The sequence below is a fragment of the Aethalodelphis obliquidens genome, unplaced genomic scaffold, assembly GCF_003676395.1.
Source record: "Aethalodelphis obliquidens isolate GAN/ISIS:26980383/991018 unplaced genomic scaffold, ASM367639v1 scaffold56, whole genome shotgun sequence".
In the NCBI taxonomy this organism is placed as follows: domain Eukaryota; kingdom Metazoa; phylum Chordata; class Mammalia; order Artiodactyla; family Delphinidae; genus Aethalodelphis; species Aethalodelphis obliquidens.
The window spans coordinates 9,150,290-9,166,532 of record NW_020838000.1 but is presented as its reverse complement, the minus strand read 5'-3'; the positions used below and the strand labels follow the sequence as shown (position 1 = coordinate 9,166,532).

At 44.5% G+C, this 16,243-nt stretch overlaps 1 protein-coding gene across 6 annotated transcripts in view; it reads right to left on the bottom strand.

The window, feature by feature from the left end:
* TBC1D5 (TBC1 domain family member 5) overlaps window positions 1–16,243 on the bottom strand; it is a 540,677-nt gene that overhangs the window by 12,887 nt on the left and 511,547 nt on the right. For all 6 annotated transcript variants that reach the window (XM_027086554.1, XM_027086556.1, XM_027086555.1 and 3 more), the window contains one exon: window positions 8,946–9,045. In XM_027086554.1, the coding sequence (XP_026942355.1) occupies window positions 8,946–9,045 (100 nt within the window). The remainder of the gene's footprint in view (window positions 1–8,945; window positions 9,046–16,243) is intronic.

The following is a 16,243-nucleotide window of genomic DNA, read 5'->3' as shown; positions in this document are numbered from 1 at the left end:
TCTACACAGCCACCTTACCTCATCTGACTATCCCAACAACTCTTCTGGATGAGGGCCATCATCCTATCATAGAAATGGGAGCCCAGCTGAGAAATGCCAGGTCTCTTACGTGAGGTCCCATGACTGGACAGAGCTAGGATCAGATTCCGGATTGGCTGGACTCCTGAGCCCTCCTGACACACACGATTTATGCATATGGCACTGATGGGGAAGCTGGAGATACGAAAAGGCACAGGATGGAGTCCTGGCAGTGACTTGACTGCCTTGAGATGCCAGTGCCCTTTATCTGGTGGTGGAACTGACCTAAGGGAGGTCAGCCAGCGGCAGGAAGTCACCTTTCACTTCTCCCAGAGAAGTGAACACCAATCACTTCTCCCAGAGCTTTCCGGAGCACTGGAGTGGTCATCCAACAGCCTGGACTTTGATGACCCTGGGCCATGATACTGATGGGTCTGTGTGTCACTAAACCTATCAGTAACATGTGGGTGACACCTGCCTTGAAGGTTAGAGGAGATAATCGAAGTGGTCCACGTCTATCATGCTGCCTTGCTATGATTATTATTGCTTAGTATGTTGTTGCTATTGTTGTTTCTTTCACCAGTTCCTTAAATACCCAGATAAGTGGATTCTGCTCCCAGAGGTTCTCTCATCTCTGACAGAGATTTAGTCACCCTGACTTCTGACAATAAGGGACGGCCCCAGAGGAAATACACAGGCTGTTACAAACCAGAGGGGGCACGTGTGTGGTTGCCCTAGGGTCACACGCGTCCAGAGAGTGGTGGTGGTTTAAGAAGGGACCATTAGTCAAGGAGGGGGGCAGACCTGTACTTTGTCACTATTGGCTTTGGCTGGGCCATTATTAGCAAAGGGATTTCTGCCCACAGAGGGTGTGCCAGAGTTGTCCAGTCTTGGGAGAAGGCAGGTCTAGGAGAAGACTTGTAGGCGTCAAATTCATCCCTTAATCCGTGGCGTCTATTTCTGGGTGTCCCTGCAATGCCACTCCCCGTCTAGAAGGCCCTTCTACTCTCCTCCTAACACCACACCTTCCTCCTCTTCAAAGCCCACCTTAAAGCTGTTCAGGCGTCAGTCCTTCCCTCCGCAAGCACCCGCCTGATGGACTCTCCTGCTTCATCTTTCCTGCTTGCAACTGTCATCCAGAGATGAGGCTTGAAGACTCAAAGTTTCCTGAAACTGCACGGTTCTGCACGGCAAGTCCTGGACTCCAGGTCTTCTGGTTGCAAATGCGGGTGGTGTGGGTTCACGACATCCCTTGACTTTGAACCCACCATCCCTGCCAATGTTTCTGAGATCACTGGTGCTCCAGGAGGACTGTGCTTGCTTCCTGTGAAGCCACGTGTCACTTTAGGTATTTCTAACAAGGCATATTCTCTGTTGCGCTCTGTCTCCCTACTTTGAAGTTTGGTCCACTCATTCCATTCACGTTGAGCTCTATTTGAAAAGCGCTCCCCCACTTCACCCCACCCCAACCTCCTTCACCCTGAGCCTGTTTCTACATCAGAGAGCAGGTACTTAGGAAATACTGGCTGAATGGCCGATGCGAGGCTTTCCCGCCAACATTAGGGTTGATTTTTATCTCCTGAGGAATAGATGGAGGTGAGAGAGTTCTCAGGTGAAGAATTAAGGGCTACTAATCCGATCAAGCAGACCCCGGATTGGAAAGTGGGAGGGGCGGGTGAAGGGAAGTAGAGTCACTGACGGTCTACTGAGGGCCAAGGACTGAGTCCGGGGCTTTGCGCTCAGTATTTTCTTAAAAAGCAAAAAGCAGATCACACAGAAAATATAATCAAGGGTCCTACTTTGCATCCAGCTGCCAGAATGGCTGAAGACCCTAAACTCAGCACTGGGAGAGGAACAATCCCTAGGAAAACCCAAGGGAAGACTAGGCAAACAACGCGTATTGCACTGAAGCTTAGTCTTCGGGTCAATAAACAGTTCTCCTAAGTGAACTGAGTGTGCTCAGCACAGAGCTCCAAATCTGTACTGGTCTCAACCGTTTCTGATTCTTCTCTCAGGATTTCCCTCCCTGCCGGCCAGAGGCTGGCACAGAAGCACGGCTCTTCAAGGTAAAATCTATCCTGTTCACGATACGGCTGCCACCTTTGGGTCAAGCAGAAGAGACTCTGCACATACTTTTCAACTTAAAAGGTCTCTAAGCTCCAGTAAGGGTTAGATGCCTTTGCCAGAATACATATTTCTAAAAATAAAAGCAGAAACACAGCTAGGACCTCACTAATAGGAAATATCCTGGGGTTTCTGTAACCACCGCGTCTCGTTTGGGAGCAATGAGATAGAAGTTTGGCTAAGATCATCCTAAAATAACATCATTTAGTCAGACAACACCCTTTGAATTGGGTTGAAGATGGATATGTTCTTTGTGAATTGCAGGCCATAAGGTTTTGCCCACCTGAGGACCGGGGACAGTCAAGTGCCACACCTCAGCTGGGAGTGAAACACAGCCATGGCAGGAACACGAGCCTCCTCACCTCCGCCTCGGGGCCCCTCTCCCCCCTCACAAGCCCTCAGCTCAGCATGAGACGCTTGTGGTGGCCAAGAAGTCCTTGAGCCTGCGAGCTGTTGGTGGCAAGCCTGTTTCTACTGAGGTAGGGGGAAGGGGGGGACAAGTCTTTTGCTTCCTGGGTCATCGCTGGAGAGGCCGGGGTTAGAGGAGGTGGAAAGGCAGCCTGATATGGAGGTGGGAAGAACAGGTGTTGCAGTCAGACACAGTTTAAGAAAGACAAAGGATTTAGGAATGATCTTCAAAAGAGAAAGAGAGTGAAAGATATTCAGTTTGGAAAAGCATGTGGGAAAATGGAGAGAGCCATAAAATGGAAAACAAAAGGATGCAAGATGAATCGTCCATACTGAGGCCTCGTGATCAGGGATGTGTTCTCGGAGCCAGGAAAGGATAAGGTAGCGTACAGTTGGCTAAGTTTTTCTCAGTAGGTCTAGGGTTGGTGCAAGGAAGATGCTTCCAAGGCTTCTGCTAATACAACCGGGGGGAAAATGCCTTCCACAAGACAGCAAGGCTGGAAAGAGGCTGAGAACGGCACTGAATGTCGCCAGGGAGCTTGTGAGCTCTCCACCCACAGAACTCCTGCACGTGTGCCTGCAGTGTGGGGTTACGGATGCGTGACAGCGCTAGCAATACATTAACTGAATCTTGCCCCGATTGCGTAAGTTCTCTTGTCCCTTGCTGCTTGGAGTCTGTCATGGGCCAGCATCACCAGGTGTCCTGGGGGCTGTTAGAAATGCACATCTTCAGGCCCCGGCTCAGACCTACTGAGTCAAAATCTGCATTTTCAACAAGACCCCCAGGTGAAGTATAGCTTATCCTTCTACAGAGGACTATGCTACCCACAATTAAATGCAGTGTTTCAAATTCTTAGAAGAATTACAAGAAGCTTTTATCACAGTGTGGTTGACAGAGGGAAAGCTGTCTGGTGATCACATTTTCCTTCTGTGTTTCTCAAATGTCATTAGTTAACTGCTTGCCGAACATTTCCAAAGACATCAATTGAACGCTGTTTTTGTAAACATCAGCAAATCAGATGCATAAAGTTCTTGCAGAGGCTAATAAACTGATTTTCAAAAGTGGCCTCCTCTTACAGCTAATTCTTGCATAAACATTAGGACGAGTACAAAGTCAGTAAGGATGTGTGCCATAAAGCAGCAGATCTGGAGTCCCACTACTGATTCGAGCGTGGCCTCCACAGGGTCATCAGTGGAAGAGAGTCCAAGGCCTGGGATGGGGTCTGGGCCCCTGGCACCAGCGAGCTGTGTGTCACTCATTCTGCCCGGGCCTCGGTTTCCTTATCTGTGAAATGAAGAATGGCCGAGACGGCCTGTTGGGGGTCCACATCTTCAACAGTCTAAGATCCTATGGGCTGCAGAACTCTAATTTCCCTTCATTCATTGCATTTAACCCTCCCATTGTCTGTGTGAACCACCAATGAAAGGGCAAGCTGCCGGAAACTAGTGTAAATACCAAACAGATGAGGGGAAACACCTCCCCTGGGAGCAGGCAGGGCGATCAGCAGCCCAGCTGCTCACAGATCAGAGAAGTGCAGGCAGCTCAGCCACGTGCAATTAAATTACGTGTGAAGGACGGCAAACCTAAAAATAGCCTGACTCAGCCAGGAGGTTCCTGCTGTCAATGGTTTTCAGCTCAACTGTCAGAAGTGACTATAGCAACAGAAAAATTAACATGTGAAAAAATCTTCTAAAGTTGACAGGAAAAGTTTAGATTTAATAAAACACAGATTTTCACTTCCTGTCTCTAAATCTTTGAATTCACATAGCTCACTTATGTGGAGGTAATGAAATGGGAATTTTGGTAGAGTTTTGAGAAGACAAATACTTTTTCAGTGTTGGCTTCCAGAACTATAAGGAAATAACTGCTAACCAGTCAATTTTATTACCTCTACAATTAAAGGACCATTTAAACAAATGCATTTAATTTTTAACTGAGATGCTTTTCTCTGTATTTGTTCTGTTATAAAAATGGCCTTCAACTGTACTTGACATTTTAAGATATTATTTCCTGTCTGATGATAACATAGGCTGATATGGCATTCTCTTGAAATGAAAGGAATTTAGTGAAAATAATTAACATTAGAAAAGGGTGCAGAGCAGTAACTCCCAGGATGAGTATGTGAGGCCGAGGCCGCTCTCACGACCCTCGGGGGGCTCATGCCACGGTGGCCTGCAGACGCACCACTGGGCTCTGACAAAGCTGCTTTTGCTCAAAGAGCTCACACACCTAATCTGAGGACCAGCAGATCCAAAAATCCAGCATCTTTTGGCATGATTTGATGGAGGAATATTCGAGTAGGTTTGGGGAAGTGTGGTACTGTTCCCAGCTCTCCCGCTAACTCGCAGCGGGGCCCGAGACCAGTCGCTACTCAGCTCTCTGGTCATGGGCTGGCTGAGTTTCCCAGGCTCGTCCACCAGAAGGGACAGTTAAGAGTTAAGGGGAAAGAGGGGAGGATTTGTGCTGAAAACCCAACCTGTGCTGGGCTTTAAAAACATACCAGTCTTGGCAACCAACTGGCAAGAGATTGATCTTTGTATCTCCATTTTATATATGTGGACGCGATCATAAGCACGCTGATCTCACAGGTGACGGAGCCTGGTTTCAACCCTGTGTCTGTCTGATGCCCACGAGGCTGTCTCTCCTTCTCAGGTACCACTGTAGCCGCTCTTACAGCTGACTCTTGCCTGCAGTGTAAAGACTGACCCCCAGGTCCTAGTTACACGCACTTAAGGCATCTACAGATTTTCCAAGCATAGAAGACTAGGTCCCTTAGAAAGTCCCTCTATAATCTTCCTTTCACTCAGGCCATCACTGTTAATGGTTACTTTCACATCAAATATATTCTATTGTGCCACCTGCTGTTTTCACTTCATAATATATTTTGAACATCTCCTTATGTTAATAAATATTTTAATCTTTATAAAGATTGCATTACTATATTATAATCAATCACGTAGTCATGGATTTTTCACTTGTGCCTATTTTTGAACTACTTTAATAATCAGGAAAAACAGAAAAGGTCATATGGAAAAAATACTAGGGTATTAAAGTCATTTTTAAAGGATATAATTTAAAAAGTAGATCAAGAGCTTCACCTCAATTAATCTTTGTGTTTTCCTCAAATTTTTGCTTACAGTCAAAACTGCCTACAACCCGGGAACACCCTTTAGTAAACCAGCGTTATATATGCAGATGAAATAAAATGCATCTGCAGCCCCCGGGGCCACGAATTCTCTGTAGCAACCCTCAACCCTACTGTAAAAATGCAGTCGTGCTATCTGTATGGCAAAAAGAAGTCGACAGCCATGGGAAGGGATTCTGGCTGAAAGTGAAACATATACACAAAAACAAATCTAGTTTTGTGGTGAGCTGAAAATTCACAGCTGGGTATGGGCTTTTCTTTAATTAAAGTGCTTCCCTCTCCCATGCATTGAGAAAATGCTCTTCTGGTGCTGACTGAAAGAACAAAAATCAGAGCAAAAGCTGTTTGAAAATTCTGAGGCTTAAGTAAAGTTGCTTTAAAAGCTGCTATGTGGCCCCAACAACTTGGAAATATCCTACTCTAGGATTTTGCTAGAGTTCCAGTACATCTTTTCAGTCACTTCTTTGTTCTCCTACTTTGGTCAAAACCCAAAAATCAAGTAACACGAAGGTCACCCATTTAGCTGGAGAAGGAAAAAATACACACACGTGCATGTGCACACACACACGCCCACACTTACTTTAAAATTAAAATTATACTTAAATAATTAACTAAAACTAGTTATGTAATACATAGCAGTTATTTATACATAAACTACCTCTTTGTTACTTCTTTTTGAAGCATTTTAGTTTTTTATTGCAGTATAGTTGCTTCACACGGCTGTGTTAGTTTCTGCTGCGCAGCAAAGCGCATCAGCCATACGTATACACGCATCCCCTCTTTTATTTGGATTCCCTTCCCATTTAGGTCACCACAGCACACTGAGCAGAGTTCCCTGCGCTGTACAGCAGGTTCTCATTAGTTATCTATTTTATACATCGGAGTGTATATATGTCAACCCTAATCTCCCAATTCATCCCACCCCCTTCTTTTTGATGCATTTTAAACTGTGATGCTATAAGATTCATGTAAAATCAATTCTATATGAATTTTAAAAAGTGATCATAAAGAAACATATAAATAGAGCTTTGAAGGGGGTGGAAGCAGGTGTGACGGGGAACGTCTCTTTCTGTGATTACAGATACTACCCTTTTGATCACCTACCGCGGTTTGTCCCGCAGCTTCCCCCTCCTGAGCCCTTTCTCTGGAGGAGGGGTCAAGAGAGCAGAAAGAAGGCGGAGGATAGAACAGGGCCCAGCGAGCGGGAGGCCGCGCGACACTTGGTTCAAGCACCTCTCTAAAGCCATAAGAGAGCGTGTATTACTGGCTCCAGGCCAGTATGTTTTAGGCTACATCCAGACGACAGCCGTGTTGGCCACATGTCATGGACTCAGGACCCAGCAGGCTCGGTGACTGATAGAATCTGAGGTATAAAGTCTATCTTCATCCCTCTTGAGTCTTTTCATTCTTCTAAAAAAGAGGAAGGACGACTGAATTTTGGAGGCAAGTGAGGATTGTGTTCCTGATTCATTATTGAGACCAACTTGCCAGCGCCAAGTCAAGTACAGGAACTTAATTATCTGGGTAATTTTGGCACCAGGAATTCACTTTGCCTTTGTCTCCATTACTCGGCTAATTCAAATGATTAGATTTTGCCTGGGCTGTCACTGTTATTCCTACATAAAGTGTTTGTCTATAATAAGCTTCATGTTCTACAAACAACTGCTCCCTGGGTCTAGGAAAACCAAGGACTGAGCTTCAGGGCTGTCTTATACTTACAACAGTTATTTAAACACTCCTTTAAAGGGTGAAAAGTAGGAATTTATACCATATGCTTGTCCATGTGTGAAAGGTTACATAAGATTCTTCATTTTAACATCATTTGTAATGTTAAAAGATTGGCAACGTCTTAGATGCTCATTAGTCTGGGGTTAAGTGAATTGATACAGCCATATAATGAGATTCAATGCAGGTGTAAGAAAGCATGAGGCCACTCTCTGTATTCATATAGAAATGCTCTCCATAATATAGTGTTCAACGAGAAATCAAAGTGCAGAGCAGTGTGAGGATTATGCTCTACTTGCACTCTGAAAGGGTAAGTGCAGGGTTATACTGGTTTGTACAAACATAGTTTATTTCTGAAGGATAAACACGAAACTGATAAAACATGGCTGTTTTCAATTGTCAAAAATAGGATTGAGCTGTGAAATATACATGATTTTCATCTGTTTTGTTCACTAGTATTTCTCCAGTGTCTAGAAAAGGGCCTGGCATGTTGCAGGCGCTCAATATTTGTGGAATAAAGTGAAGAAAAACATAAAGTCTATCTTCAGCGAAGGCCCCACAGATGGGCCACTCTCATGGCCCCTGCCAGTGGGAAGAGGCCTTGGTAGGTTCTCTTTGGTTTCCCCTCATAGGTGGGGTACGTCCTGATTTCTCACAGTGCTTGGTATTGCCACTTCTCCACACTCACCAGGCAGCATACTGGCCACTTCCATGAGATTACATGTCCTGTTTTCCTAATTTGCTCCCAAACTACAGATACTAGACACTGGAGAATGGAGAGGGAAAGGATGTCCATAAGTGGGCTGAAAATAACCACAGTATGGATTATAAAAGTTCTGCAAGCAGAATGGAGTTCCTGAAGCAATACACAGGTGGTCCAGCAGAGGCCTCTTCTAATATAAAGTACAGAACTTTCACAAATGTAGAGAATAAGGCCTGAAGACTCTCTCATGTGACATATGGGCAACTCACACATAAACTCAACTTCAGACTAAGACTTCTTCTTCTTTTTTTTTTTAAAGACATTTCTTAAAGTATAGACACAGTCAGAAGTAAGAAAAGGTCAGGGTCTGGACATGCATTTTGGGCAGGTGGTTAAAAACATATACTTAAAAAAATAACGAAAGCACTGTCAAAATAATCATCACATGAGTGATGATAGGCAGGTTAGCACAAGAGTAGAGCTGACCATCTGATCTTGAAAGTTCAATATTTCATTTTGGTTTGGGGCAGGGAGATATTTACAAAGGGCAGTGTAGCCGTTAAGAGCTGAAATCTAGAGTCAGACTGCTTGATTTTGAATTTCTCCTCTACTCACTGGGGTTATAATTTGGGGAAACTGTATTAATCTCCGTGCATCAGTTTCCTCATGTGCACAAGGTGGATAGTAACCGTACACCTACTGCAGCTCTGCTGTGTGGGTTACATGAGATAATTCACGTAAAGCGCTCAACACAGGCCCTCGCGGCTGGGCTATGACTGTCGCGACTGTCAGTGTGCCCAGGGCCAAAGTACTTCACTCACCAAGATGAGTGTCCATCACCTTTGCACAGTATTTGCACATGGCATCCAGGTCATTCAACTGTCCTTGAAGGAGGGAAATCTGGGCTTCTAATTCTTCTTCCTAAAATGAAGGGAGCAAAGATATGAAAATGAAAAAAAAAAAAATCAAAGAAAGTCCCCAAAGTCCTCCAAATGATCTGAATTGTTAAAGAGCCACAGTGTCTTTTCAGCCCTAGACAGAACAAAAGAAAGCAACAAATAAACAACAGCAAACCCACTACTGCCACCACCACCAAACCAGAGTAAGGGTAAAGTGGAGGTTTAAAAAAATCTGGACTTGGGCTTCCCTGGTGGCGCAGTGGTTGAGAGTCCACCTACCGATGCAGGGGACCCGGGTTCGTGCCCCGGTCCGGGAAGATCCCACATGCCGCGGAGCGGCTGGGCCCATGAGCCATGGCCGCTGAGCCTGCGCGTCCGGAGCCTGTGCTCCACGATGGGAGAGGCCACAGCGGTGAGAGGCCCGCGTACCGCAAAAAAAAAGAAAAAAAAAAAAAAATCTGGACTTCTCTTAATTGAATGCTAGCTTTGCGCCACGTGTCAATGTTTACCCATACAACCTTGTATTACAGAAGTACATAAAATATCTTCAGTAACTATGGAGGCACACCAATTGAGAGAGTAAATGGGATTTCAGTGGACCCTACTCCTTAGGCAGCTGGTACAAGACCATTACATTTTCTCACACACATTTGGGAAACCAAAGATTTCCATTTGTTTCAGACAAATCTCATCATTTTCTAGACAATGATAATCTCTTAAAACGTGAGATTTCCCAAAGCACTTGGAAAAGTTCTGTCCCCACAGCCCATAATTAGCTGCTCTTAACGTTTCCTCTCTTGGTAGGATACTAGAGGATTGTATTTATTTATTTGACAGTCAAATAATACTCTGGGTGGGATACTTATCTAAATGGTAAAAGACAATCTAACTGTAACAAAAGGATGCAACGTGGGTTTTGGGTTTTTTTTTTTTTAAGAAAAAAAGGAATACATGCAAAAAAGTTCCCAAGGAAATTTCGAAGATTAAGGGAGTTTTTCTCAGAGAAAGAGTAATCCTCAAAGCTGGAGGAGGCTAGCAAATTGATTTTCGAGTGTTAGACACTTTTCTTTTCACATTAAGAATCCTCTGTGTCATCAAAAAAAAAGGGAAGAGAAACCTCCCAAGAGATACTTTTTCTTAGAGACTGAATATAATTTGACACATAGATGGAAATTAACAGTTGAAAAGGTTACTTGTAGGTGTACCCCATTTAAGCAATACACATAGGCAGCACTGAAAAGCACTGTCTTTAACGGCTGCCTGGAGGCTGAGCCCTTAGGAATATGCATTTAAATGCCTGACGCAGAAAACAGACACAGCCATAGCTCTAAAAACAAATTACTGTGAAATGCCCACTGTAGGATTACACAAGCATGAACCATGTACTTTATACATCCCACAAGGCGAAGCAGCCTCTCTCCTGATGCTCAAGTAAAGACAAATGCAACCAGGAGAAGCTCAGACAGGGAATGATTACTGGGGCCTTGGGTAGGTGGTTTCAGGGCATTCTTCTTCTCCTTTTTCTCCTTTGTGTCTGCACAAACTTGAGTTTCCCCATTCTATCAGGACCCTACAGGAATCACAGAAAGAAGGCTACATCTGTGGGTTAACCCTGGCTGTGGTTCGTCTCCAAAGATGGCCACCATCCATTCCTTCCCTCCCTCGATGGACATGCTGTTCCACTCGTCAAGAGGTAGTGTCTATTTCTCCTCCCCTCGAATCCTGGCTGGCCTGCCACTTGCCTCGATCCAGAGGATGCTCCAGCTGGGGGCTAGTGGAAGAGGCCTGCCAACTTCTGCTTTCTTCTGCTTGCACTAGAGGAAGAGGGCTACCATAGTTGTCAAGAAGCTCAGGCTAGGATACTGAAAGGGAGGAGAGACAAAATGGAGAGAAAGAGGCCACAGGAGAAGCAGTGAGGTTCTAGACACGTGAATGGCGTCTTCCTGGACCCTTCAGCTCCATCTGTCTGAAGCCAGCCAAATGAGTAACCCAGTCAGCATCGCGTGGAACGGAAGAGCGGCCTAACCCAGCCTTGTCCAGATGCCTGACCGGTAAACCTATGAGAAGTAACAATGCCGTTTTGAGGAGCGGGGTTTGGGGGTGGTTTCTGTTACGTAGCCACAGATAACTGACATGGGGGTGGAATGGGAAGAACACTAGAGTGGTATATGGCACGAGGAAATCTGACTTCTATTCCTGGTCCTGCCATTAACAAGTCATGTCAACTTCAGTAACCCTCTACCCAGTCTGGGCCTAACTCTGGCACCCTCTGGAGAAGGCAGAAGTTAGATATTTTGCTCCCAAGGAGTTTACAAGCTTGGACTTGGAATAGGAAAGGTATATTAACTAGAGGATGAGGGAGAGTACATGAAAGTCTTACAAAGAAATAAGAATAACTGCCCTGGGAATCCTGATCCCAGCCTCCTGTCCCTCCTATGGAACAAGTCACCTTTTCAATGTGTCACAGATACAAACCCAACTGGAAGAGTCTCAAACTGTACTGAGGCCAGCTCGTGGAAGTCTTTCGAAAGAAGGGGACCCAGGCATGGCCAGAGTCTGTCCTTGCACTCGGCTACAATTTGGGGTGCTGAGAGCCCGGAATGGACTAAAGGACACCAGGAACGTACCACCTCCTGGCTTAAAAACCTCTTGTCTATTTACTCTATGTATTAGTTTAGTTTGGATTAAGTCATCACTTCTTATAAGATGCAAAAGCCCTTGGAAGCCTTAATCCCCAGCAGTCATTCCTACCTCGACGGATTTATTGTATTCAGTTTGTTTTCTTTTTAAAAGCTGGGAGGGAACAAGAGCTGGAGGGGACGCAGGCCTTGCCTGTGGGTGGTGAGGCACTGACAGCTGGAGGGAAGTACGGAGCTCAAGGGGGTCTCTTCCTCCAAACGCGTTACCCGTGCTGGTAGGAACATGACTGTAAGGAAAATGGGCTGAGGCTGGCGCCCTCTGAACTGTGCAGTGCACAACCTGAACAAGCGCACGGGGCAGACCCGAGAGCACGGCAGCAGAAGCGTGTGCTGGCTGAGCACACGGGGATATAAGACACAGTCTTCCAGGCGTGCACTTTTGCGTAGGACACTGATGGCAAGTGAAGAGCATCTTGCTTGCCAAAATCCTGAGTCAACCTCAATACAAATGGAATCTGCTCTGTAGAAAATGGCAGTTTTCATTAATTTAAACCTTTTTTTTTTTTTCCAAAGGAAAGCTGGCACTAAAGCCCAATTATGAGATAAGAGGAGCATTCTGGTTGAAACAGGTTGAGGGGCGCAAGAACCTCTTCCATTTGAAAGTTTGAAATTCAGTGTGTGATCTCTCTAGAGTTTGCTTAATCTTAAAATATTCCTAAGCCCTTCAACAATCACTCAGACTTTATAAATAGAAATGGCATCACTTGGAGGCAAAAGGGTGGCTTGTCATTTATTCTTCACTCTTTCATATAATTACAGATAAAAGAAGAGCCGAGAATCAAGCTTCTAAAATTGTGAGAACTGACTTTCCATTTCTATCTTAGCTTCTCAGGCTCCACAAGCCTCCCGACTAACATGCTTCAGACACTGACAGCTTTAGTCCATTGTTTTCATTAATGGTCTGTAATCAAAAACAGATGCTTGGCTAATTGCCTTGAGGTTTTACAAAAACAACCGGTTAGTGTCATTTTTATGTATAAATAAGACATGAAGAGAAACGCGTACTATATTTGCTTTCACATACGTGTGCTGTTACAGGAGGGAGGATGGTGAAACAGGGCAGAATTCAGGGGAAGACACACCTGGGTTTGAATCCTCTTTCTACCAGTTACTGGCTGTGTAATCTTGAGCAGTTGCTTAATTTCTTGGTCCCCTCAGCCCCACTTGGCAGTATTGGTGGGAGGACCAAATGATAACACATGGAGAGTGTCTGGCAAAGAACAGGTACTCCATAAAGGCAATTATTCTTTTTTTAAACATTTTTTTATCAGGTCAAAACAATAAAATGGATTTTAAATACAGAGGTCTATGATTCACTCTTGGTTTAAAACTTGTATGTGGTCCAGCCCAGAAAGATGAATTAGGGCTTGGGAGCCCATTATTGTCTTAAGTTCTGGATAATGAACTGATGTGTAAGGCAAGAAACGGATGGAGGATTATGAAGTAGGGTGGTGTGCAGACCACGTGTGCAACACACAGCACCAGGTGGACCTGGCGGCCCTGCAGAGAAGGACCAAGGATGAGGGCCGTCCCATCAGAAGAAGAAAACAGCCGTCATCTAGCCCTTTTACAGTGGTTAGAATATGCCTGACCCTGTGCTTCACGTGCATGAACTCATTTAATCCTCACAATAAACCTATGAGGTAGACCCTCTCATCATGTCCTACATGAAACGTGGTCTCCTCTGTAAGCCACGTTCTCTGGAAGTGATGCCAAGGTTGACAAAGCTGTTTCAGAACCCAAGTCACTTAGCCCACTACTCCTATTTCCCCATGTGTATATATTCTTTCTTATGCTTGATTACTACTAGGACTTACAAGGAATAACCTCGTATCTCAAGTTTCCTTTAAGAGAAATTCACTATTTCCAATGTTAAGTCCTAACCCCAAATGGCTTACTAAATTATTTTCCTTCAAAAACACTCAGGTATGATTGGCTGTGTTCCATTTAGTTTGCGGAATGATTTCTGCTTGGACTGTATCTGGAGACATGTGTTTTGAATTTGCTTTTTAAAAAGTGGTGCTTCTACCACCATTCACCCCCAGATAGCTGATGCATCATTACACTTTCACTCACATATTATATGTCTCAAGTGTTTAAATTGTTTTATAATATATGGATTATATATATCAATTTTGTTAAATGCTTCAACATCTTTGTGTTCTTTCTGGGTTAATAACAGGATGGGATTTTGCAGTTTATGGTTTATTCATTAATTTTTTCAACAAATATATTCATTTGTATTGCGCTGTCCCTTGTGGGAAATATAATAACAAATGAGACACGTATTCCAACCTCTGCAAATTTAGCAGGAGGTCAGACCTATACATCAAGGCAAGAGCGGGGTCAGGGAAGTTTTGCAGCAGATATGAGAAAAGAAACTTCACAGTTATGGGGAGGGCAGATGGCCTCCACAGAGGTAGAAATGAAGGCAGATTTTCTGGAAGAGGCAGCATTTTTGATGCGTCTTGAAGAAGGGGGACTTGGCTCAGAGGAAACGAAGGAAGATGTTTTAGGAGGCAGGGACCCAGTGAACAAAGGAGTAGAGTCAGAAAAGTTCGGGACACGGGCAAAGAGCCTGTCACTGAGTCGAGGAGGGCGTGGAGCACAGCGGGAGTGGAGGACCGGCAGGAAGGCTCCCCTCCCTCCCTTCCGTCCCTATTATTTCTGCTTCACATACTGAGGTTTTGGGGGCTGGGGCCCAACGTGCGCACTGCGGTGCCCACTGCCCTGACACGCTGCCCTGCTCGTGATCACACAGGCGGCAGCAGGGTCCTTGTCCACGGACTAATGGAGACCCCGGCGCGCTTGGTTTGGAGAAAAGTGGGGCAGGAAGGGCACCAGGGTGGAGTTCCGCTGAGCTTCCGAGCGGGGTATCCTCAGATTGCAGGGCGGCAGACAAGCAACCGACACCGACTGGCAGGCAGCAGGAACAGGCTAAATATAGCAGCCAGAAGACAGGAGAGACACCCCGTCGTTATCGAGCAGATGGGTGAAGAAGGAGTGGGAAGTGAAGGAAACGGAAAGTCTCGAGGAGAAAAAGTGGGAAGGCCTCAGATGTTCTGAGGAAGCTGTGGTTACATAGGGCAAAATACACACATGGTGTGGATGGAACCCCAGCCGGAGCATATGGTGTCAGCAGAGGAAGATGCCACTGGAAAACACAGACGAGGAGCATGAAGAAGGCTTTTCAGGAGCATAAAAATCAGTGCTCTGGGTGTGTGACGCAGGGAGCGAGCTGGAGCACAGTCGGCAGCCCTAGCATCAGTGTGTATCACACCCGCACGGACCGCCTCTGTGACCCCCACCCGAGAGCCGAGCTTGCTGAGCCTCAGTTTCCTGTTTATAAAATGGGGATAATAATAACCCCTATCTCAGCTGACTGTTGGGGATTGATTACATGAGATATTCCAGATGAAGTGCTTTGCACAGTGCTTGGTGAATGGTAAACGCTCAGTAAATGTTCCTTTTGTTGTCTTTAGATTATTAGTAGAGTTTCTATAAAGTTATTCCAAGGAATTATGGACATGGGCAAAAACAACTCCCAGGAAATTCCTCGTCCTTTCGACACAGATCCGAAATGTCTAATGACAGGCGACTTGGTAACCTGTGGTACACATTGATGCACAGAATATTATGCAACTTGAAATTAAATGTTCTCATAGGAGAACATTTAACAATAACATATATACTGACCAGAAAAGTAGTAGGTAAAGAATGATTCTGTTTTTGGAAAAAAGGGGAAAGACATTCAGCAAACTGTTTATATTGGTTATTCTCCAAACGGTGCGATTGTAGGTCATTTTCCCTCTGATCTTTTCTGGATTTTCTACAGTGAAATCAGATCATACTTTCGTAATCATCAAATCAAATTATTATTCAAATAACATAATAGAGAGAAAATAAGACAAAAAAGTAAAAGGTGATTAACTAAGGAGAAAAAGGAAATATTAATATTTTTAAATTACCAAAACTGATTCCCAGTCAAACTGAAAGCAACACTGTAGTCTAAACAAATCTGTTCCCTAAACAACACTAAGCAGTAAGAATAACTTAAATGAAATAACTTGTGAAAAAGTAAATGACTATAATATTTTGTCCAATGTACAATATGCAAGCCCTGAGCAGCATTTTCAGGGTAGTGGCTCCTTTCTCTGCACTTAAAGTGGGAATATCACTGGATGCTGTTCTTCAGGGGCTGCCTAGAAAGAATGTGATTCTTAAAGACACAAAAATGGAAAGATGGTTATCAAATTTCCCCAGTAAATAAAACAGTTCCTATTTTCAGACAGGATGTAAACAAACATGTTAAATGTGAATGAAAAAGGCCTTTAGAAATTTTGAACTGAAACTCAAAGCTTAAGGTATTTAGCAACTCATACCATTTCAGTGCTGGAATTTCCTTTAGAGATAATATATTTCAACCCCTTATTTTTATAAATAAAATTTAATATGGCGAGGTGGCTAGCTAGGAGCAGAACTTACACAAGCGGACTTTTTTTTTTCTCAGCCACTGAAGCA